The sequence below is a fragment of the Urocitellus parryii genome, chromosome 5 (assembly GCF_045843805.1).
Source record: "Urocitellus parryii isolate mUroPar1 chromosome 5, mUroPar1.hap1, whole genome shotgun sequence".
In the NCBI taxonomy this organism is placed as follows: domain Eukaryota; kingdom Metazoa; phylum Chordata; class Mammalia; order Rodentia; family Sciuridae; genus Urocitellus; species Urocitellus parryii.
Window position 1 is genome coordinate 53,634,392 of NC_135535.1, and position 25,529 is coordinate 53,659,920.

At 32.2% G+C, this 25,529-nt stretch overlaps 1 protein-coding gene across 7 annotated transcripts in view; it reads right to left on the reverse strand.

Moving 5' to 3' along the window:
• The window catches only part of Usp15 (ubiquitin specific peptidase 15), a 114,182-nt gene that overhangs the window by 49,902 nt on the left and 38,751 nt on the right, over positions 1-25,529 (reverse strand). For all 7 annotated transcript variants that reach the window (XR_003301159.2, XR_013343671.1, XR_013343670.1 and 4 more), the window contains 2 exons: positions 20,911-21,056; positions 13,999-14,060 (listed from right to left, as the gene is read on the reverse strand). Coding sequence is in view for 4 of the 7 variants with exons in the window: in XM_026392949.2 (XP_026248734.1) it covers positions 13,999-14,060; positions 20,911-21,056 (208 nt within the window). In the remaining 3 variants the exon portion in view is untranslated. The remainder of the gene's footprint in view (positions 1-13,998; positions 14,061-20,910; positions 21,057-25,529) is intronic.

A 25,529-nucleotide genomic window follows, 5' to 3' on the forward strand; every position in this document is an offset into this window, starting at 1 on the left:
CAGAGAGAGTTTCAATCAAACCTAAGTAGTAAAATTTGCCCAAAATCACTCTGGCTTTTAACTAATAAGTACACTTTAAAGGCATAATTTATAACCAACAAACCTACTATATAGAAATGATTAAATTACTTAAAGGTCTCTGAAAGATTCAGTTTCCTTTGAAATTTTGTACACAATTTCAATTCACCAGGCAATATCTAGTCCAGGGGCTCTAAAACATTAGGTTTCAAGGCAGTTAACTAATTCATTGCTAATTATAAATTAGTGAGGCCCAAACAGATAAGTTTCTAAAAATTATTTTATTTCCTCTATTAAGTTACTAAGGAACTATGAAATGGTCAATGGGTAGGAAAGTTTAATCTACAAAATCTACTCTCAGATAATTTGGATTCAGAAAAAAAAATACATGTGCATGTGTATAAATGTACTACATATAATAAATGGTATGTAAGAAAAATTAAACTTTTGAAGTTTTATATATTATATAATCTGTCAAAAATTTCTTTCATTTTCTCATATGCATAATACCCTGGATTCAATCACCAGCACCACCAAAACAAAACAAAAAACCTTCTTTGGTGAAGGCTGTGTATTAAAGGATTACTTAAGTAAAACTTCTCTTTAGGCAACTTTCTGACAGAAATATCTTTAATAAAATGTCATTTTACTATTTTAAGTTAAAACAAAAAATACAATCAACCAAGCTTTAATAGAAAATAATGTAGAAAACACACTTAAAAGTAATTTTAGAATACTATTATTTTCAATAACAGAAATATCTTGGCATTTTTGCTGCCATATTCAGAGTTTTTTTTTTTAACTATGAAAAAACCCTACTATGATTAGAGTTATGGATTAAGGATGTCAATTTTTCAAAATGTGATTCATTACAATTTTTCAGGAACACATATATTAATGGAAATGTTTGTTCCCTTCTATTAATCAGTAAGAAATATGGAAATAAAAAATATATTACTACTTCTAATAAAAATGGCTGAGGAGGGCTGGGATTGTGGCTCAATGGTAGAGCACTTGAGTAGCACATGTGAAACACTGGGTTTGATTTTCAGCACCACATATAAATAAATGAATAAAATAAAGGTCCATCAATATAATAAAAAAATTTTTTAAAATGGCTGAGGAACATATAGATGTGTATTTATTTACTTTTTCTCCTTTTTCTGTCCATCTGTGCTTTTTAAAAAAAAAAAAAAACTCTTCATTACTGACTTTACCTATGGATTATATTAGAAGAAAAAGAATTAAGTTGTATTTTGATAAGAGTTTCTGTGGAATTCATTCAAACTAGGAATACAAAAGAGACAGACAGTTCAGGGAAAATTGACACATAAGTAAAATACCTACAAAACAATATAAATGTGATAACAGATTTTAATACAACATTCTGTAGGTATAACATGATGTTCAGTGAAAGGAACAGGTGAGAACTAGAAATATTACAAGTAGAAAGAAAAGCATTTGCAAATGTGAGATCGTAGAAAATATGTGTTTAGGAAATTATCAGTAAATCCAGCAAAACAATATATAGTGATAGGAACAGAAGTTAGTGAAGTAGGTATGATAATAAAGGGCCACTTTGTTCTGTGAAGGAAAATGGATTTGATCCAATTGTGCTGGGACTTGTTGAAAAATTTTAATAGGTGATCAACAAAATCATATTTACATTCTAGAAAAGATAACTCAGGAAGAAAAACAGAATGAAGGCTGGAAGGTCAGTAGGAGACTATAAAGATAACAAAGGGGAAAATTTAAAAGGGCTGAAGTTAAGAAAATGGTGTGGGCAACTGCAACATGTCTTTGATGTTTTGGAAGCATTTTCAAAGTATAGTACCTGGACCCTAGGGTTCTTTAAGACCCTTTCATGGTATTTGTGTTAAAATTATTTTCATTATAATACCAATATGTTATTTAAATATTACTTGACAGTTTTTACTGGGTGGATATTTGTGCTGATAATGCAAAAACAATGGTGGATAAAACTGATGGCACATTAACATCAATCAAAGCAGTAACAGTGATGCTATACTCTTCACTTTTCCACAGTAGAAAACAAAATTTCATTGATGAAAATCATGTTGAAAAATAAAAATTGATTTTTATTAAATCTAGACTCTTAATTATGCTACTTTTTAATATTATATGACAAATTGGGAAGTTTGCAGGAAGCAGCACATCTGCTACACATGAAGTACCATGGCTTTCATGAGGAAAAATTTGTGTAACTGTTTGAACTGCAAGTGAAACCAGTCACTGTTTTTATAGCACCTCTCTTCACTCCTACACAGAAGAACAACTGGAGGTTGAGGCAGGGACTGCATGTTTCAGGTCAGCCTGGGAAACTTAGCAAGACCAGGAAGAAAGGAAGGAAGGAAGGAAGGAGGGAAGGAGGGAGGGAGGGAAGGAGGGAAGGAAGGAGGGAGGGAGGGAGGGAAGGAGGGAGGGAGGGAGGGAGGGAGGGAGGGAAGGAAGGAAGGAAGGAAGGAAGGAAGGAAGGAAGGAAGGAAGGAAGGAAGGAAGGAAGGAAGGAAGGAAGGAAGGAAGGAAAAGGGCCAGAGGTGGGAATGTGCAAGGCCCTATGTTCAATCCTCAGTATTGTAAGAACAAAACCAAAATCTGAACAAAACCAAAATCCAAACAACACCACAACACAACTTCCGGTGGCTACTAAGACTTGGTTATCCAGTACACATTTTCTCAAAAATGAATTAAGGGAACCTACTATTTCAAGGAAAATAACTAAAAGTATTGCCAACAATAAAAAAATCTTGAGTTTTCAATCAAAAAACAGAATTTTTGAAAAAAGTTCTGCCACCATGTGGTTGTTGGATCCCAGACACTTCTCATAAAATTTTTAAAAATGTGAATTACAGCTAGGTGTGGTGGCATATACTTGTATTTCCAGCAGCTTAGGAAGTTGAGGCAGGAGGATCACAAGTTCAAGATCAGCCCCAGCAACTTAGTGAGGCCTTTAGCAACTTTGTGAGACACTGTCTCAAAATAAAAAACATAAGAAAGATTTGCCTAATTCAGTGATCAATATTCTTCAAATAACCAAGATGCATAAAATTACAAATGATTGGTCTTAATGGAAAAGTACAAAAGATACATTGTACAGTGTGGTTTCTGATCCACAACTGTAATTAACTTTTAATACTTAAACCACCTCTGGTCAAGTTTTGATAAGGTATCAAATATCAGAAAATACTATTCCCATTTTCAACTACGTAGCTATATGAAGATAAATTTCCTTCATGTACTTCATACAAATAGTGTGCCACAATAAATTAAATTTAGAAGCACATGAGAATTTAGTTGTTTTCTATTCATCTAGATAGTAAAGAAATTTGTAAAAATGTAAAATAATGCTATTTTTCCTAGTTTTTTTTTTTAAAGAAAAGTTATCCTTCGTAAGCTACATCAAAAGATAATGGCTCAGCACTGTTATTTATAAATATCTTAAAATTTAATTTTAATTCCTATTATGATAAACACTTGATTAAAAACCCACCTGAACAGAAGTTTTTTTTTGATTCATTAATAATTTTTAAGCATGTAAAGGGGAACTGAGACAAAACACTTAAAAATTTTAGATTTAGGAGATAGAAACTGCAAGACTTGCTAACTTGAAAGGAGTGAGGTGGAAAGAGGAACTCAAGATGGTTCTGAGATAGTAGTTAAACAAGGAATGCAGGAAATGAATACTTTGAGGTTGAGGGGATAGGAAGTAGAGTAAATAGATTTTATTCAATCTGATGTGGTAAGTTCTTTTTTTAAATTTATATATGACAGCGGAATGAATTACAATTCTTATTACACATATAGAGCATGATTTTTCACATCTCTGGTTGTATACACAGTATATTCACACCAAATCGTTTCTTCGTACCTGTACTTTGGATAATAATGATCCTCACATTCCACCATCATTAATAACCCCATGCCCCCCCTCCCTTCCCCTCCAACACCTCTGCTCTATCTACAGTTCATCTATTCCTCCCATGCTCCCTCTTTCCCTATCCCACTATGAATCAGCCTCCTTATATCAAAGAAAACATTCGGCATTTAGTTTTTTGGGATTGGCTAACTTCACTTAGCCTTATCTTCTCTAACTCGGTCCATTTACTTGCAAATGCCATGATTTTATTCTCTTCTATTGCTGAGTAATATTCCATTGTGTATATATGCCACATTTTTTTTAATCCATGCATCTATTGAAGGGCATCTAGGTTGGTTCCACAGTTTAGCTATTGTGAATTGTGCTGTGTTCTTGTAGTATGCTTTTTTAAGTCCTTTGGGTATAGACTGAGGAGAGGGATAGCTGGGTCAAATGGTGGTTCCATTCCCAATTTTCTAAGAAATCTCCAAGTTCTATGTGACATTTAGAGAAAATTGTGAATTCAAAAGAGTTACAGGCAAGAATACAGGATGGCATAATTGTGTTAGTTTTGAGTTGTGGGAGAGGATTAACATAGAACTTATAACCTTTGAGTACCTACTATGGTATGAAAAGATCTTCAGACAAATTTTGTATATTATGAATGCATTTAAGGTCTGAGCACAGCTGCTCTTTATAGTCAGTGAACTTGTTTAATGGACCATGACAGGGAGAGACTTTCACATGTAATGCAAGAGGCTATACACCATCTGCAAAATCAAATGTGGTGACACTGAAGAGGAAGAGAGGATTGGTTAGAGAGGTGAGAATAGTTCTTGAAAAACATTTGTAGTGTGGATTAAAATTCAGGGAACTCTGGGAGACAGCAATCAAAAAGAAGTATTAAAGTCAAACTGGATAAAAACAACAAATAAGACTTTGTTAAATGATGCATTGGTGGCAATGAACATTAAGTAAAGCATTTTGCAAAAAGTTGGATACTAAAAAGGCGGTATTTGGAGCAAGTTAATGTTTTTATATTTCAATGTGGGAGAGATTTGTTTATGCTCATAAGTCAAAAGGGATGATGACATTAGAAAAGAAACAAAACAGTATGGTAGGCATTTTATACATGTAGGAGAGGGGGAATTAATGAAAGAAAAGGCAAAGTCTAGGATGAAATGATATAAAAACTATAGTTGTACTTAAATAGCAAGTAGATCAGAGAGATAAAAATATATGTTGTCCACAGGTGAAGTTGAAGGAAGACAATTTAAAAATGCTTTTCTCGATATTACTGACAAATGATTACAGATCAGTTAAGTAGTCCAATCTAGTTAAAATTTGTGGAATTAATGTCAGGTTGTTTAAGGGTTGACTCATAAGTCTACAGATAATAATCAGTCCCTTTTTTCTTTTCATGATGTAATTTAGAAATTATATTTTTCACTTTCTAGTGGCTTTCTAGAGGGGAGAAAAGAAATGTTTGAAATATGATATACTGACTGGATACCAAGCCACTTACCTAGCGTTAAGCTAATCTTGGCCAGTTTGGTCTAGCTGTAATATAAGGCAGGGATTAATCTCTTAAATAGGACAAAAAAAGGCAAGACATCAATTTAGCTTAAGTGGTTCAGAGAAAATTAAACCTTACCCCTGACAACTGAATGTTTATAGTATTTAAATTCCTCTATGTCCAATATGTTTCAACTAAAAGCATGTAATTCAAGGCTAAATTGAGCTTCTTGCTTCAACAGAAACAAAGTTTTTCTTGGTAAGTGACCTGAATATTTATCATACATGGAAACTGAATGCCATGATATTGAACAATCAAAATGTAGAAGTCTGAATGCTAACATAGCAAAATAGTTATTAAAAAGATTTTTATATTTATTTCAAACCTAACATTGTAAAACAACCCAACTTTATAAAATCTAATCATGCTAGACAAGGCAAAAATTATCAACAAAAGCAAGACCAACTTTAAACTGTTTATAACAACCATCATAAGCCAAGTTCTTAAAGAAAAAATTTAAAATCTCTTGAAAAATATCATCTTCTAAGTGAGATACAGATAGTTCAGTTCAAGAAGTGTTTTCTGTAAGCCTCCTGCACGACAGGCAGGGGATTAGGTACTTAACGATATGCAAGAATTTACAATACATTGCTTTTCATAGTTTTATTTTTGTTTCGTATTTTAATTGCTTAATTTTACAGAAAGTATTTGTAATATATAACTTTCCACTTTAAAAGATGAAGCCGCAGTCATTTCTTCAGTCATTATTATGCTCAGCATCAAATTCACAATATACTTTATTTTAAACTTTTATTACAGAAATTCTGAAACATACACAAACTCTCATTTACCCAATATCAGCAATTCTTCTTCAACAATGACCATTTGCCATTCTTGTTTTAACTATAATTCCCTAGGCATCCCTTTCCTCCCTTCTCCCCTCTTTTTGTGGACTAATGTAAGTTCCAAAGACTTATAATTTCACCCATAAATACTAGCATGCATCCCTAACAGATAGGGATCTTTTTGTTTTAATCACCACATACCATTATCAGTCTCAACCTAGTATAGTTTTGTGCTCATTTTTCCAACTATCTAAAATGCATTATTTTTCTTTCAATTGGTTAGTTTGACTTGAGATCCAAAAAAGTTCATACCTATGTATATCAATTTTAATAAAAAAAGGCCCTTAATACTTCTACCAGCTAACTTATCTTCTTTGATTTCATCTTATAATGCAAATACAATTATTTTCCACTTGTCCTCATTTCTGACCTATTTAAACAGGTAACCTTGACTTTTATGCGTTAATGTAAATTTTATAAACTGCTCAAATCTTTTTTGGAATTAACTAGAAGAGAAAGAAAGTATCCAATAAAGGATAGATATCCAATTTGAAAATCTAAAATTTGAAAAGTTGTAAAATCTGAAACTTTTTGAGCACTTGACACTCAAAATTCTCAAATTTTAGATGTTTTTCAGATTTCTGGATTAGAAATGTTCAACTGGTGAAGTCTACTCAAATATTCAGAAATCTGAAACACTTCTGGTCCCACACACTACCAATTGAGCTCTTTCTCCAGTCCCCCAAGCATTTCAGATATATTTAACCTGTAAGTATTCATGGGTATCTATGAACCAACATTGTCAAGCATTTACTGAGAAGTCTACACTTAAAATTATATTCATATACACATGTATTTCACTGTCTAAATTTTCTAATTTCAACTAAACCTAGATACTGCTTTTAAGTATTGATGCTAACATTGGCTAATCATGACTGTGACCATGTGGTTTGTTTGATAAAAACAGATCTAGTACTAGGTTATACATTATTTTTTCACAACAGAAAGTGGAATAATACTTTGGTAGAAGTTTGGATGTAGAAATGATCTGTTTAATCCATATATATTTTTAGCAATGCAAAATTTACATAAACATTTAAAATCTTAAATTTATTGGTAAATAGCAGTATATAGAAATTCTACTTTAATATTATCATTATACCTTTGCCTTTAAGCGACAAATACCTAGAATGTATATACTTAAATAACAAACAGATTTATCTTCCTGTCTGGGAATCCTTCCTCTCCAACCAAGTACCACCTTTGATAAATATTTCATGAAGAGTACTTGTACACCAGTTGTACCATTTTCTGACTAGCATCTTTTCCCTAGTCATCTACTTCCCACTCCCATCTTGCTGCCTGAACTTACATGCTAGTTTAAACAATGGTCTCTGCTTGTCAAGTTCATTAACCCTCTGTTCTCTATCCCTCCCATCTCTTCAACTTTTAGCTTTGCTGACCATAGAAACAAGTTTTCTGAACCTTTATGATTATTCTATTTGATCCTCTAGTATCAATACTTTGTGATACCCTTTAAATTTTGTATATTGTTCTCTACATTTTCTGATAATTCACATACACTTTAACTTCCCAAATCTATGAACGTGACTGCATCCCTGCAGTACTCATTACTCTCCAAACTTTGGTTCCATATCTTTTAATTGTATCATAACACTTTTATTTGGCTGTTCCACTATCTCACATTTTACAAGTCTCAGAAAAAGTTATTCCGTGACTGTTTCTTAATGGGAACAATAAGATAAAATGTAAAAGCTTCAGTACAATTTGTTAAAATGAAATCAACACTTTATGTAAGGTTTCCCAATATGTATTTTAATAATTTTTTAACCAAATAGGTCTATGCACCATTTCTGAACCAATTAATTCTTGCAGTTACATATGTGAACTGGGCTTAATTAATCTTCAAAATAATCTAAAGAAGTGTTTGAAACAGTACAGAAAAGCAGAAACAGAATATTGCAGTTACAATGATTCCTATTATATGTGCCAACAAAAAAAGCAGTATGCAATAGTTTTATTCACAAAGTGCTTTCCCTTCCAAACAGATTTCTCAGGAATAGAATGCTGTAAAAATACTATTATGGCATTAGATTAAGTTTATACTTGAGAGTTTCAGTCATCAATTTGGAATTTTATTAATCACAACTCTACAAATGGCAGAGAGACAATGTGTAATTATCAGCAGTATTTTTCCATTAGATTTTTTTTTTCAGCCACTGCTTTATCTGGTTGATGGTAAATTCTCTGGATGCTTTCTAGTCCATAAAAACAGTCTTTAGAGTCATCATTGTCTCTTTAGCTTCTTTTCTCCAAAAACTTAATCATTTATTTTTTTTAATATTTCTTGAAGAATTAATGAAAATGAATGGATTAAATTCAAATGCTACCCTCACAAAAAGGAATTTTGACCATAACATAATTATTTAATAGGCTGTACTTCAGCTAGAAGCCACAGTTAAGAAATGAGTTGTCAACCTTAATTTTTCTGATAAAGTGAAAGTTAAACTAATTGTGCAGGTTTCTACTCTTTAGGACCCCCTCTCCTCAAGGCTTCTACAGTTTTTCTACTTTAAAATCTTTTTTTTTTTTTTAGAAATTCAAGATTTAATTAGCCAAACATCCCCAACAGAATAATTAGACTATTCACTTAGTGTTAGGAAAATATCCTTGGAAAATAAATGGTCAAATTTTAAGGTACCATTAGAAGAGGCCATGCTTTTGAGAGGTTGTAAGAAATCTGATACTTGGAAACTAGAAATGCAAGCTTTCAAAAAACAAATAAGCATTGAGTATTCTTAATATATAGCATAAATATAAAGATGAAAAATTCAAATTATGTTGATATTTAGAAAAATTCAGTTAGAAAACTTTTGAGTAGTGCTTAGATTTCTAATGTAGACAATGGATTGTTTGATATGCTAATTAAAAGAATACACACAGTAACTACAGAACTACATGTTTTTTTAAAAAATTATTTTATCCCTAACATCTTTGAATATTTAGTATTTCTTCTCAAAGTAAAAACCACCACTCCCAAAATTTATGCTTCAGATGAGCACACATGGTTTCAGTTCATTTCCATTTTCAACAACATTCCTTTTTTTTCAGCGGTTTTGGAAAGTCAGACAAGTAAAATGCTTTAATATATGTCCTCTACAGTAACATTTAAGTTTTTTTCTTGTTCATAAGAAACACCTAAAATGCAAATTCCTGGGCACACCATAAAGACATACTCTGCTGATCTGGGTGGGAACTGCATAGTACATGTCAAGAAACATTACTTAGAGAATTTCTCAAAGTGTAATCCTGAGGCGTCAGCATTAGCATCACATGTGAATTCGTTAGAAATGATACACTGAATAAGAAACTGTTTTAATTAAACTCTACAGGTGATTATTCTTTCTACCATAACACAACTCAATTTTTCCTTGCCTTTGACACCTTCTGTAGGAACTGGTTATGTGCTATGTGGTATGATTACTGGATATTCGTGATGTTTATTAGAACTAGCATTTTCACACCAAATCTTTATCTGGAAGTTTCTTCTTAAAAAATCTAAAATATTCTCTCTGCTAGTGTCAAGTCACATAAACGTACAATGTGATTCAGTAAATACACAAGTATTCCACTTGATTTATTTTTGGTGGTGGGGGCATACTGAGGATTGAACTCACAGGCACTCAAACATTGAACCACATCCCCAGCCCTATTTTATTTAGAGACAGAGTCTCACTGAGTTGCTTGGCACCTCGATTTTGCTGAAGTTGGCTTTGAACTCCTGGGCTCCTGCTTCAGCCTCCAGAGCCAATGGGATTACAGGCGTGCACCACTATGCCCCCCCTGAGTTGATTTTTTTTAAAGCTGACATTCATCTAGAAAAAAAAAATCTGTATCCTTGCTTCAATTATATAAATACAAATAAAAGCAAGTGATACTTTTTCACCTTTTCCTTTTTTCCCCTCCTGTGTTGTGCTTTTTCTATGTTCTTAAGTAATATTTTTATTTCACATAATATTCTGTTTAAAATGTACAAAAAGGGTAATAAACTGTAAATTTCATTCTGATTTTTTTCCTCTCAACTGTATGTTTTGAAGATTTTACCACTATTAACCAACACCTCATTTTTCTTATTCACTTTACCAGTAACAGATATTGAGCAAGGTTGCCTCAACGTTCTATTACTACCAAAAATACAGCTGCGAAGATTATACCCTTTAAGGACCATAGAAATTCCTCAGAGTACTAGGTCAGAGGATTATGGTACTCCAATTTTAATTCAATACTGACTGATTTATAGAATCTGGCAATACTAGTTTACACTTCTGTCATCAGTACATAAGACTTCCATATACCACCCAACACTTTGCATCAGCAACCTTTACATTTTTTTTCATTCTAATGGATGTAAGGTTGTATCTTATTTCTTTTTATGTTTACTAGTGAGTTTGTCTCCCCATCTACCATCAGCAGTTGGCCTTCTTTTAAACTGTCTACTCATATCTTTTGTCTATTTTTAAGGCAATTTTGTTTTGTTTCTATTAATTTGTTACAGTTCTTTATGTATTACAGATATTATTTACTTGTAAGTTATAGATGTTCCAAAATTGACATTTTATTTTTATATATGGTTTTTCATTAGAAAGTCTTAATTTAAAAAAAATTGTAGTTGTAGATGGACAGCATGCCATTATTTTATTGTTCTTTTTTATATGGTGCTGAGGATCGAACCCAATGTTCACACATGCAAGGCAAGTGCTCTGCCACTGAGCTTCAGTCCCAGCTCAGAAAGTCTTAATTTTGATATCATCAAATCAATTTTTCACATTATACTCTATGATTCTTATGTAGATATTCTCCAAAGTTTCTTCTAAATTAAAATTTAATTTTTTAAATTTAGGTCTTTAATCTTTTTTCCAAATATCTAGTTCTAATAAAATCTAAGTATTCATCTGCTTTAAACACCCTCACTACCTAGGTACACACTATCATATATCACATTCTCATATATAATTAAATCTTTGTGAGCTTACTAGTTTATTTTAGTCTACTTGCCTCCCTCGTCACAGTGTCATGATGTTTTTGTTACCATAATTAGGCTAATTTTTATTATATTAATTCCTACATGATTTACTATGGGTATTATATGAAAGGTCAGAAATCTGTGGCTTGCAGGCTAAATCTAAGCCTTTTGCTTCTTATAAATAAAGTTTTATTGAAACAGAGTCATGCTTATTTTTTAACATAATGTCTATGACTGCTTTCACACTAAATCAGAGTTATATAGTATTGACAGAGACCATGTGGACTACAAAACTAAAAATATTTTTCTTCTCCTGTATAAAGATTGCATACCTCTGGGTATAGAAAGAGTCTATTCATTTATATTAGGAAGTCTTGCTGAATTTTCTCCATCCCAGTAATCTGATTATCTAGGATCCTTATTAAACCAGCAGTTTTAGTGTAGCCTGGGACTCTGAATTTTACTTCCATGCATGTCTAATATTGTACTTTCATTATCGATATTTACTGTAGATAGCAGTGACTTGGATCATGGTCTTTGACTGCATCATGGCTGTGACTGAGCTTGCACTGGGAACTTTCTGTGTAAAGGTGGGAGGACAAGATTGTCCAGTTGTTATGGTAATGCCCTGCCTGAGGAAGCTTTGTGCAAAGGCATGGACCCATAACAGTCTTGATCTTGAGCTCAGACACCAACTGCCAGGGATACAGAATTCTAAGCATAAAATCTCCAAGTGCTGCGAACTTAAAGTCTGTATCCTTTGTAGAAACTTTCCCATAAAATCTTTTGATGATAAAACTTATGTGTTGTACTAGATCTGGGTCATTGTTCCTCCATCAGAGGACAGTGTCCCACCTTTCTCTCCGTATTTGTCTTTCTTAATCCCCTATCGCCCCTCAACAGTTTCTAAAATTCAGCCATGGAGGTCACGGCAATTTACTGCATGTGTGTGATAGATATTATATAAGAAATTGCTTTTTTTTTTTTTTTTTTTTTACACAAAGTAAATAGTATAGTTGTTTGAGTGGATAAAAAGTATACTGAGTTGGGTGTGTTAGCATGCATTACAATACCAGCAACTAGGTGGCTGAGGCAGGAATATACTTGAGCCCAGTAGATAGAGGCCATCTGGGTAGCATAGCAAAACATTGTCTCAAAGAGAGAAAAGCAAAACAATACCACAATGAAGCATTGAGCTAGCAGAAAATCAGTAATTTTATGTGCCAAAGACTTCTCAATCTTTGTAATTCATTTATATTTTTATATTAATCTATAGCCAGTTTTGTAATTTCAGAAATTATTTAAAGATATAGCAAGTATACTACAATTTAAGTTAGAAAAAAAAGCAATGATCTAAAGACTATAAATAAATGTTCATAAAAATATTATTACCTTCTAAATCTTTAACAGGTATGATTCAACTCATAGTTTTTTAATGCTCTACTGCTGAGCCACAACCCCAGTGGCTAAAAGCTCTACTTTTGTACTAAGTTCTACCCTTGAATTATGTTCAACTAAATAGGGTAAGAAAGAATAAAAATCAGGGGCTGTGATTGTAGCTCAGTAGCAGAGCGCTTGCCTCACATGTACGAGGCACTGGGTTTGATCCTCAGTAACACATAAAAATAAGTAAATAAAATAAAGGTATTGTGTCCATCTACAACTAAAAGTATTTTTAAAAAAGAATAAAAGTCATGACAATGTAATTAACATATCTACTAGGCATCTTCTCATGACAAATTTAAACCAAAAAACTTCATGCAAGATAAAAAGGATAGAGAACCACTTACTGAAGGTACATTTTAGTCTTGAAAAAACTAAAGTAGCAGGCTTTTTATTTTAAATTTGATGTGCTAGCATCTACTAAATTAGTAATTTAGTTAAAAATCAATATTTTAAGGGTTTCAAAATGTCATAATCCCTCATCAGAAAATCTGAAATTCTAAAGCTCTAAAAACATAGGTATTTTTTCATAATTCATTGGCAGCAACTAAACAGAACTGATATAAAGCTATTCATAATTCTCACTTATCTCACTTGGAATAAATATTTGCTAGAGGAAAATAACACATTTGAATATAGAGCGTCCCTCTTGTATTTATTCTCCATTGCAATTATAGGTGGCAAATGTACCATATTACTTCTCAAAGATTTGAAAAGTCTAAATATTGAAACACAACCAGAGTTAAGTGTTTGTCATAATGGAGTGTGGCTCTCATAATTCTAAAAAGACTTAAAAAGATTTTTAATTCCTCCCTCATTTACCATTAAAAGCATCTCTTTCTTAGTACTCTAGGTACATCTCTACTTACATTTTTATATTCTAAAACATTTATTTAAAAAAATAAAAATATTACTTTCACATCAGATTCATTGTGATAAGTACTAACTTAACAGATACTTTTCTTAAAAATCACAAAAATAGTTTGAGAAAATCAAAATGTTTAAACATTTAGTATATTAGACAATGCAACTTTTCCATTTGTAACATTAATTTACACTGTACCTTATAAGAGATCTGAACTGGAAGCTTTTTAAATTGTAATACCGTAATTCAATTGTAAACTTAGATGACAAAAAGTTAAAAAATGTATTTTTGCAATACACAACTAGGTTCTTCTATCATTCTGGACTTCATTATCTGAAATCAAAGGCAACAAAATCATGCAATTAAGTCATAAGGAATGGAAGCACTTACTTAGGAGCAGAAGGACCCCTTGGCCAGGTTCCGTCTTCATTTTTCTGTTCTATCACTAATACCTGCAAATATGACACATAAAGGGCGTTTTCCCATTATTTTTAAGTTAAAATAGGTTAAAAGATAAGCTAAATATGCTAAGGAACTAAAATAATTGTGACTATTCAAAGGATACAATAGACAAAGTAAAGATATATCTGCATTTTGATTCCAAAACTAGGCAAGGGAGATAAAAAGATCTCAAGCAGAAGTCAGTAATGATAATGAGAAAAGAAGGCAAATAAAGAAAATCATTGGTTCTATAACTTTTAAGAAAGTTTAAACCAAGGAAATAGAATATAAACTCAGAAGGTATGTTTTCTATTTGTATTGGTAGCTTGTAACATACACTGCAAATAACAGATGCTTAACCATTGGGTATAGCTGTTAAACAGTCTAATCTTAGCTAAATCATTTACTATGTCATTATGTAGTTTATAGAATATTTTAATATTTAAATAAGTCACATTTATGAGAATCAAACTGAAGTACCCTGTTGCAGCACACCTGAGGTAGATAAAAATTGCATCTAATAAATGAAAGAGTGACAATAAAGGGCTAAGGAGATGAACAGACACTTCTCAGAAGAAGATATACAATCAGTCAACAATTATATGAAAAAATGTTCAACATCTCTAGTAATTAGATAAATGCAAATCAAAATGTGCTAAGATTTCATCTCATACAAGTCAGAATGGCAGTTATCAAGAATACAAACAACAATAAGTGTTGGAGAGGATTTGGGGGAAAGGCACACTCATACATTGCTAGTGGGACTGAAAACTGGTGCAACCAATCTGGAAAGCAGTATGGGGATTCCTTAGAAAACTTGAAATGGAATGACCATTTGACCCAGCTATCCCATTCCTTGATCTATACCTAAAGGACTTAAAAATCAGCATACTACAGTAACACAGCCACATCGATGTTTATAACAGCTCAACTCATAATATTTAAATTGTGAAGATGCCCTTCAATAGATGAATGGATAGAGAAATTGTGGTATATATGCACAATGGAATATCATTCAGCATTAAAAGAGAATGAAATTATAGCATTTTCAGGTAAACAGATGGAGTTGGAGAACATCATGCTAAGCAGTAAGCCAAGTAAGCCAATCCTAAAAAACCAAAGGCCGAATGTTCTCTCTGATAAGTGGATGATGATCCATAATGGGGGGAGGTGGAAGAACTTTGGGCAAAGGGAAGGGGAGGGGGCTTGGGGACAGGAAAGATGGTGGAATGATATGGACATCATTACCCTATGACTGCACATACAGTGGGATGCTACATCGTGTACAACCGGAGAAATGAAAAGTTGTTCTGCAATTGTGTGCAATGGATCAAAATGCGTTCTGCTGTCATATATACCTAATTAGAATAAATACATTAATTTTTTAAAAATTAAAAAAAAATAAAGTGAGGGGCTGGGATTGTGGCTCAGCAGTGGAGCACTCGCCTAGCACGTGGGAGGCCCTGGGTTCGATCCTCAGCACCACATAAAAATAAGTAAATAAAATAAAGATATTGTGTCCAGTTACAACCAAAAAATAAATATAAAAATAAATAAATAAATAAAGTGAAAGGGTGAGGCAGAGCTGCACTTCATCTGAACATCCCCAATTCTTCCTTATATATTCCAGAATAAAAAGGAAGTCTTTCTTCCAGTTTTTGCTATGTAGATGAGTTTGTGCAAAGAAGAAAAATTTACTTTTAAAATAATTACCAAAAGAAATTTGTGATAATAAGATAACCCAGTCTATATGATTTTAATAAATAAATATATTACAAATCTGGATACATTCTATATATTCAGTTTCATTAATTTTCCTCATAGTTGTAATTTTTTAACCTATTCTACATACTTTAAGCAATATACTTTTATGGACTATATGATTCCAGGTCATTTATAAATTGGCATTTTGATTCTAACCATGTAAAATATACACCTATTTCAGAACATGCAATGAATAAAACACTGATTAAACAATTCATGAAACCATGTTGGAAGATAGTGCTAAAATATTAAAATGTATTAAAATTGTCTTTTTTTAAAAGTTGTATGATGTATTTGTAATAAATAACATAAAGAACAAGTGCATTGCGTGTAAGGTCCCTAAACATTAGTAACTCCATTTTGGTTCTGGGGCTCCATCTTGACCTGAAATCAAAACTTATATAAACTGCTAAAAAAAAGAAACTTAAGGTACCCTATCCCCTTGACCCCCGCCCCCTACAAGGTCCCTAAACACAAAAAACTTGTTGTTACCTAACCACCTACACCCAAGGTCAATTCTAGTTTGCTCTTGTTCCTTGTCCAAAAGATATATAAGCTTCCATTCAAGTGACACTGGCTACTGGGCCTTGCAAAAGGGCAGCCTGGCAGATATTCTCTGTTAATAAACTTTTGCTTGAACTCAGAGATGTGTCTCGTGATTATCTGTGCCAGCTACCCTAAAATTGTCCACCTACCATTCTGGTCCCCTCCAGGTCATATTCCTCTCCCTATCTACCGGAGACAATTAGCCATTGCTTCAATTTCAAATTATCATTCCAATATATTTTTATATATTTTAAAAATTTATATAATAGAATTTATGATTGATCACTTTTTTTAAGAGGGAGAGGGAGAGAGAGAGAATTTTTTAATATTTATTTTTTAGTTCTTGGCGGACACAACATCTTTGTATGTGGTGCTGAGGATCGAACCCGGGCCGCACACATGCCAGGCGAGCGCGCTACCGCTTGAGCCACATCCCCAGCCCCATGATTGATCATTTCTGAATAAAGTTTTTCTTTACTACAACTTGTAATTTTAGTGACACATATAACATAATGGTCATTTGGAAAACTTAAATCAGCTATAAAACAAGAGATTTTAGCTGCAGAAAATTTTAAAATAATACATTTAACATTGTTTAGTCACAATACCTTCATTTCTAACAGTATTTGTACTGAAAACTTGATGTTTTTACAGCAACTGATGCTAATGTTAAAAGGTTATCATCAGAAATAATAAAATTCATTTCTTTATTCAAATGTCTATTATTCTCTGAATAAAATTTTGCTTATATTAAAACTAAATCAAAATGAAGACATTTTTAGAAAATTTTCAAATTTTAAATCACATACACAAAAGGAAAAAGGGAAAATCTACCTTTTTTGGGACACTTACTTTGCCTAACTTTCTAATAAAGACACTTTGCCTTACTTTCTAATGAGGATACTTTCAGTTTTATTAAAAGAAGGATAATGTTTAGTTCATTTATCACAGAAAGAATTGCTAATTAGACGGAAAAGCTAAATTTTTTAACATTCCACGGTAGGGCCTAAGACTAAGGCAGGAATAAAGCAGGACAGCTTGACTAAGGAGACAGACTAAGTATGGGAGAAGGAGGAAGCTAATTACCCATCCTGTTCTCATAAATTGCCTGTGGTGTGGAGGTGACATAGTGTGAGGGTATTTCACAGAATCTGACACTGTCTTCAGATTGAAGCCCAGGTTCCTTCTGGTGTTCCCCCAAAGTCCCTCCCTCCCCATCCTATACATCTTTAGATACACTCAGGAATTCTTCCTAAGAGCTCTCTCCAAGCTCTTTCCTCCCTTGTCTATGAAGGTATTTGCAACTGAATCTTATATTTTATTAAACATTAATATTGTATCTTAACAACCTGGTGGAGAAAAGTAAATTAAAAAAGAAAAGAACTGTTAAAAGACCTAGAATATTTAATGAATATTCTTTGAAACATTTCAACTCAAGGATCCTTAAAGATACTCAATCGTATTATTAAATGAACTTACTCTCCTATTCTTCAGCCTAGTAAATACATACCTTTATAGCAAGAATATCAAACTATTTAACTTCTCTAAACTTCAGGGTTTTTTTCCCCCTTTTTCAATTTGTTATTTTTAGATACATGTGATAGCAGAATATATTTTGACATATTATACAACATAGAATAACTTGTTCCAATTAGGATCTCATTATTGTGATTATATATGATGTGGAGTTATACTGGTCATATATTCCTATATAAGAATAGGAAAGATATGTCTGGTTCATTCTACTATCTTTTGTATTTCCATCCTCCCACTCTTCCCTTCATTTCCCTTTGTCTAGTCCAATGAACTTCTAATCTTCCCCTTCCCTTCCCTTGTTGTGAGTTAGCATCCACATATCAGAGAGAACATTATCCCTTTGTTTTTATTATTATTATTATTTTTGTATAAGGTTTTTTGAGTTCTTTGTACATCCTGAAAATTAATGCTCTATCTGAGGTGCTGCTGGTAAATATTTTCTCCCATTCTGTAAGTTCTCTGTTTATGTTCTTGCTTGTTTCCTTTGTGGTGAAGATGATTTTTAATTTGACACAGTCTCATTTACTGATTCTTGACTTTACTTCTTGCATGCTTTAGGAGTCTTACTGAGGAAGTTGGTTCCTAAGCCGACATAGTGGGGTTAGTTTTTCTTCTAGTAGGCACAGAGTCTCTGGTCAATGCCTAGGTCCTTGATCCCCTTTTAGTTTTGTACAGGATGAGAGGTAGGGTTCAATTTCATTCTTCTACATAGGGATTTCCAGTTTTCCCAGCACCATTTGTTGAAGAGGCTATCTTTTCTACAATGTACGCTTATGACACTTCTGTCTAGTATGAAATAACTTTATTTATGTTGGTATGACTGTATGTCTTCTAAGATTATAACTTATATTTAATTAGGATCCCATTCTTGTGGTTGAACATGATGTGGAGTTTCATTGGTGGTATATTCATATATGAACATAGGAAAGTTATGTCCAATTCATTCTACTGTCTTTCCTATTCTCATCCCCCTTCATTCCTTCCCCTTTGTCTAATTCAGTGAACTTCCGTTCTTCCTCTCTCTGCCCTTATTGCATATTAGCACCCACATAACAAAGAGTACATTTTATCTTTGTTTTCTTGAGGGAGGACTGGCTTATTTAACTTAGCATGATAGTCGCTAGTTCCATTTACCAGCAAACGCCATAATTCCATTTTTTATGGCTGAATAATATTCCATTGTGTATAGGAACATTTTCTTTATTCATTCATCTACTGAAGGGCACCTAAATTGGACACACATTATAGCTATCGTGAACGGAGTTGGTATAAATATTGATGTAACTGCATCACTACAGTACACTGATTTTGAGTCTTTTGGGTATATACTGAGGAGTGGGATAGGTGAGTCAAATGGTAGTTCCATTCCATATTTTCTGAGGAATCTCCATATTGTTTTCCAGGGTGGCTGCACCAATTTGCAGTTCCACCAGCAATGTATGAGTGTATGTTTTCCCCAAAATCCTTGCTAACATTTATTGTTGTTTGTATTTTTGATAATTGCCATTCTGACTGGAGTGAGATGAAATGTCAGTGTAGTTTTGCTTTGCATTTCTCTAATTGCTAGAGATGTTGAATATTCTTTCATATATTTGTTAATCGATTGTATTTCTTCTTCTGTGAAGTGACTGTTCAGTTATTTTGCCCATTTTTGACTGGATTATTTCCCTTGGTTTCTCTAAATTTTTCACAATCCAGTAATATATTATTGATGTTAGTAGTGATTTTTAATAAAATGGAACAAAACTAAATTTCTATATATTGGATCATCAGGCACTACGTTAAGTAATAAAAATTTTTACAAATATGTAATCCAACTAACAGAAGAACCTCATAGTCTAAATAAGTATACTATATATATAATTAAAGTACCAAAATGAATAATACAAAAGACATATTTGTAAATCATCATGGAAGGAGAAATTTTTCCTGAAAGTAGAAAAATCAGGGGGTATTGAGAAATAAAGTAAAGTCTAAGAGAAAATATAATATTTGAGTAGGAATTTGAAGAATTAATAATTTGATCTGGTGTGTCTACATGATAGGATGGGATGGATAATTTGAATATTTGGATGATAAAAAGCAATTTTTGCCAGAAGAATGCAGGGAACGGGAAGAAGGGTACATCAGGCAGATAAATTATGTAGGCAAAAGTTTAGTAGCATGAAATGGCATACTGTGTTCAGATGTAGTTCAGTTTGGTATTGCCACAGTAAAAAGCATAAGACAAAGTATAATCTAAAGATGCTGGAAGAATAGAAAAGAGGTTAAACCAGGAGTAAGCTAAAGTTTCTGGACTTTATAGTCATTAAGGAATAAGAAAAGGTATATAAAAGGAAAACAATCAGATTTACATTTTAGAATGAATATTCTGGCACAAATAAGAATGAGCGTGGACATATAAGAGACTGAAAGTAGCAGCATTTGTTAAGAGAATATGAAAGATAAGGGCTGGGAATAGAATAAAGAGATTAACTCAAGAGATGTTTAAAAGAATCAATTGCTGGTTATGTTCATTTCTTGGGTTATGCCATTAAAGAAAGACCAAGTTGGGAGATGATACCTGCTAGTAAGGGTTGGCAAACTATGGTCCACTTAGTGTGCTATACTGCTAAAAATAGTTTTATGGTAACAGAGTCATGCACACTTGTTTATATATTGGCTATGGCTGCTTTCATGCTATTATAAGGGCAGTTACAGTTACAAAGACTTCATGGCCTGTAGAAACTAAAATATTTATTACTTGAACTTCATAAGAAGTCTGCTGACCCAGTTTGTACTATTAACTGCTTTATAAAAAAAAAAAATAAATAATTTCTTCTTAACAAGTAGATTATTCATAAGTTCAAGGAAATCAGAAGTTATAGTTACTGACCAGCATGGGTAGAAATGAGAAGAGATAGAAGGTGAAGACAGTAGAACCCACTATATATTACAGGATATTCATTAAAGTTTGTGAATCCAACAAATTTCATGTGTAATATGCTTAAAATAAACAATATTGTTAAACAATACCTGTCCTTGGTATAAGCCAGCATCCTGAATGGTGCTGTCTGGTTTATTCAGTGGTTCAAATGTATTACTCATGTATTTGTTCCACAATCTGGTCTCCTTTTCATCTGGAATATTGAAGATTTTTCTTATTTCCTTTTCAATTGTATCTAGATTTAAGAAGGAAAGATATGTCAATATAATAAATTTTAAAAACATACCATGAAAAGCTAGATGTTTACCTGAATACAAGATTTAAGCTTAAAATAAGAATAGAATAGCAAGAACAGATGAACATATTTGTGAAAAATATTTAAAGAAAAACACAATAAATACACAAAAAAAGTTTGTAAAACCAGTTGTGGTTTTTAGGGGAAAGAAAATAATTGTAACTAGGACAAATGATTACTTAAAAAATTAAAGACCTCAAAAGGTAAAAAACTTCATTCACACAACACTAAAGTATAATTTGTTTTACAAGATGGACTTGAATTTTTGATTAATTACAAAATAAAAATATTTTCTGTGGATATGTAAAAATTAAACTATGATTAAAAGATGCTACTAATTTACATAAAAAATTTAAGAATAATTTATACTACAGAAAATAATTTATAGTTTGAATAGCTAACTAGATCATACAGACACAAAATGAAAAGGAATGTCCCTTGCTTGATGAGAAGTGTGTATTTGTCAAAATTTCTTATATTCAAGGTAAAACTATACATTTTCCAAAATCCTAAATCAAATATTTTTGAGTATTTTTTATACCAGTAGCTTAAGTTGCATAAAATAAGATATAAGATTATCTCTGTATCTGAAGGTACAAATGTAATTATGTTTCAGTACCTATAGTTAAATGAATCTTTTAAGATTTTGAAATAACCGAAAGAAATACTGGACAGAATTATCACAGTTAATTGGTTAATAACTTGCCTAACAGACTCATAAAATCTGAATAAAATATTTAACGATATGATGAAATATGGAATAATATAAAATTTAGAATAGTTGGTTAGTTTGGGGAAAAACATTGTTTGTAAAACACTCAACTTCATAATATATGTTCTTTTAAGAAACTTAAAAAGCTATACCTATTCTACATAAATTTATCCCAATGTTTATATTCTATTTAGCAGCTAAATTTCGGTAATAGTCTTGTAATCAATGAAATTTTGATAGGGTATTAAATTAGTAGTAAATATTGCAGTGCATCTCAAAACAAAGCACATGAAGCAGAAATTTAAATAATGACATAATATAAATGAATGATCAGTACTGCTTTCTTTCTATATATTTTTTTCTGTTCTTATTAAAATAGAAATGTGTAAGAAAAATGCATTCATCATCACTATTTTGGATTTAAGATTCCAAAATGACACATAAATGACAGTATAAATAGTGCTTAGATCAAAAAACAGAACACTATGTTCCCCTTATTCCTATCAAGGGAAGGAAAGAAGCCAAAGAAGTTAAGTTTCGTCTTTCTATAAAAATGAATACATTTCTCCTGACTGCAGAAATAGTTTTTGTTCATTGCAAAAATACTGAAAACACTGACATCTACCAAGAAATAATCACTGTTAACATTCTAATGTCTTTTCTAGACTTTTTTTTCTATTACGACACACAGATATTTATGCACATAATATATAGTATATACGATAATACATGGAAATTTCCTCTTCATTAAGTTTTGTAATCTAGTTCTATATAGGGAAAGAACATAAGAGGTATAAGGAATAGCAATCCAAAGGCCTTGAGATGGGAATGTGCTTGGCATGTTTTAGAAGAGCAAGGCACATGAAAGTGGCTGAGGTATAATGAATGAGATAGAAATGAAACCTAAAGATATTTCTGTACCTTATATAGAATTTTGTGGGCTATCAGAGAATTTTAATTTCATTCTGAGTAAGCAAGGAAGCCACGGAGGAGCTTTGGAGAAATAAGTGAAATGACAGAAGCCACGGAGGAGCTTTGGAGAAATAAGTGAAATGACAGGACTGACATTCTTCATGTTCACTTTTATAGATGGCAGGAGTTTCAAGGGTCGGAGACAAGGTATGGAAGTAATACAAAACAAAGTGGTAGAAACGGAAGAAGTGTTTAGATTTAAGTGATGAGACAGAGGATGGACTGTAAAGTATTTGAGGGTGAAAAATAAAGGAATCAGAATGATACCAATGTTCTTGACCTTAGCAACCTGAAGAAGTGGCCATTACTGAGTTGAGGAAGAATGAACGGGATTTTGGAGTGAGGGTGAAGAGTTTCACTTTATAAACAAGATCTGGAGTACATGAAACTAGAATTAGGAAGAATTAGGGGCAAGACATACAAATTTAAAAGATATTGAAAATACTGATGAATCACCAAGAAAAAGAAAAGAGATCCAACTACTTAGCATGGAGATACTGATATTTTGAGATCAGGAATAAAAGACAATCTTACAAAGGATTCTCACAAGATGCAGCTAGGAAGAAACTGTGCCCTGAAAACCACAAGAAAATAAAGTGTTTCTAGACAGAAAGTAGTTTACTGTGCTAAATTTTGTTGGCTGGCATGTTAAGAAGATGGGAGACTCCTAAATTACCACTGAACTTAGAAATAGGGAGGTCATCAGAGACCATGATAGAAGGAATGTCTAGGGAGTGGTAACATTAATGTGACTGGTTAGAGAGAGAATGGGAGCAGATGAGCCAGAAAGCAAGACACAGAAACTGAGATGGGCAAGTACAGTTACATATGACAGCCTAGACAATAACTGTGGGAACTGGTAGCTGAGGTTAAGTGTAAGTCAAGATCACTTTGGTTAAGAATTCCCAGAGATTGAGAGCATTTTTTTCCCATATATTAACTGGATTCTATTAGCCAGTTAATGAAAAGCTACAGAAAGAGGAAATAAACAAATAGGCAATAGAAATAAATTATGACAAATATTTCTAGTAGGAATATTTAATAAGAGTGCCAACCAATTTTATTAATAAATTTTACAAAGTATTTTTCAAAAAGTTTAAGAACAAAAATTCTGCTTTTAGTGGTTAGCCTTTAAGAAATATAAAATCTAATTTTATTATCTTACTGGAGCATGTTCACTACCCTAAGATATCAATTTAGGGAGAAAAATATTCAAAGGCAAGTATTTTAAACCCTTATATGGCAGATTATTTAGTTTTTGACTATGGCTTCCATCATTCTACTATAAATCAACATACAGTATTAGCTGAAAACAACATTTATTAATTTAGTGATAATGAAAGCCAGAAAATTATGTTTTTAAAAAATAAAACTTGTGGCACTAGGTGATTAACCCAGAGGCACTCTATCACTAAGCTACATCCCCATCCCTTTTCATTTTTGAGAAAGGGTCTCACCAAGTTGCAGAGGCTGGGCTTGGACTTGTCTTCTGAGCAGCTGGGATTACAAGTGTGTACCAGAAATTATATTTCTTAATCCTGTTTATATAACTAATGTAACCATTTCATGTACATGACTTTTTTGATCATTTTCAACCAGGATTTTTAAAAAGGGAAAATTCCATTCATTTTCATTATCCAAATTTTCTGTTTCAAAACTCATGTTCTTTAGAAAAGTAAAAATCAGTCCAATTAAAATGAACAGTATTTTACCATGCACAAACTGTTGTAAGGTACCAGTTAAGAAGAAGATTTTCAGATAAGAGCCCTGGTTAATGAAATTAAAAACTGGCTCTCCCAGGGCTGAGGTTGTGGCTCAGCAGTAGACTGCTCACCTAGCACATGTGGGACACTAAGTTCCATCTTCAGCACCACATAAAAATAAAATAAAGGTATTGTGTCCAACTACAACTTAAAAAAAAAAATGGCTCTCCCATTTGCTATCAGGGTGAACTGAAGTAGATGAAAGCCTAAGCTTCATCATGTTTAACATGAGGCTTTATGGTTGTTAAGGTTCAAATAACAGCATTCCTGAAAAGTGCCTAAAACCATATTAAGTGTTCAATAGCTGTTAAGTTGTATGATAACTAAAACTATAGAAGCCTCTAAAATGCCTGGTTCAATTAACTTTAATTTTTGCAGAACTTTTTAAACTAAAACCTATAGTAAAAAATTGAGAGTTAGCAGACATACATATGCATTGATATTTTATACTCTGATACTTCTCATTCAATTATATTTACTCTCAAAACTGTATAAAAAGACACCAAAGGAATGACTGCCAGTTGGAAAAACATTGATCTAACAGCATAAGAATTTGTATAGAAAATTTAAGTTCATATTCAATTTTAAGAAATATATTCAATGTATGAGGCATTTTGAAAAGTAGAATATTTCAGACTGCTGATTAAAACCTATACTAGTTCATAAAGTTTTTGGAACAGAGATCCTTTACAAATTGAATTTCTCCCTGACAAATTCTTACTTGGTACTTAACATGAGAACTATAAAATGCTTGTTATGAATTCAGAAATTAAACCATTTACTAATTTTCATAAGTTAAAAACATTAAATAAATCATCTAAAATAACGTTTCTTATGGTTTCATTTCTAATTTTCCTGTAAACTATTTAGATACTTTAACAAAAAAAGTATGTAAATATGAAACTATCTATAGTCTCACCAAGTTGCAGAGGCTGGGCTTGGATGTATGTAAATATGTAAATATTA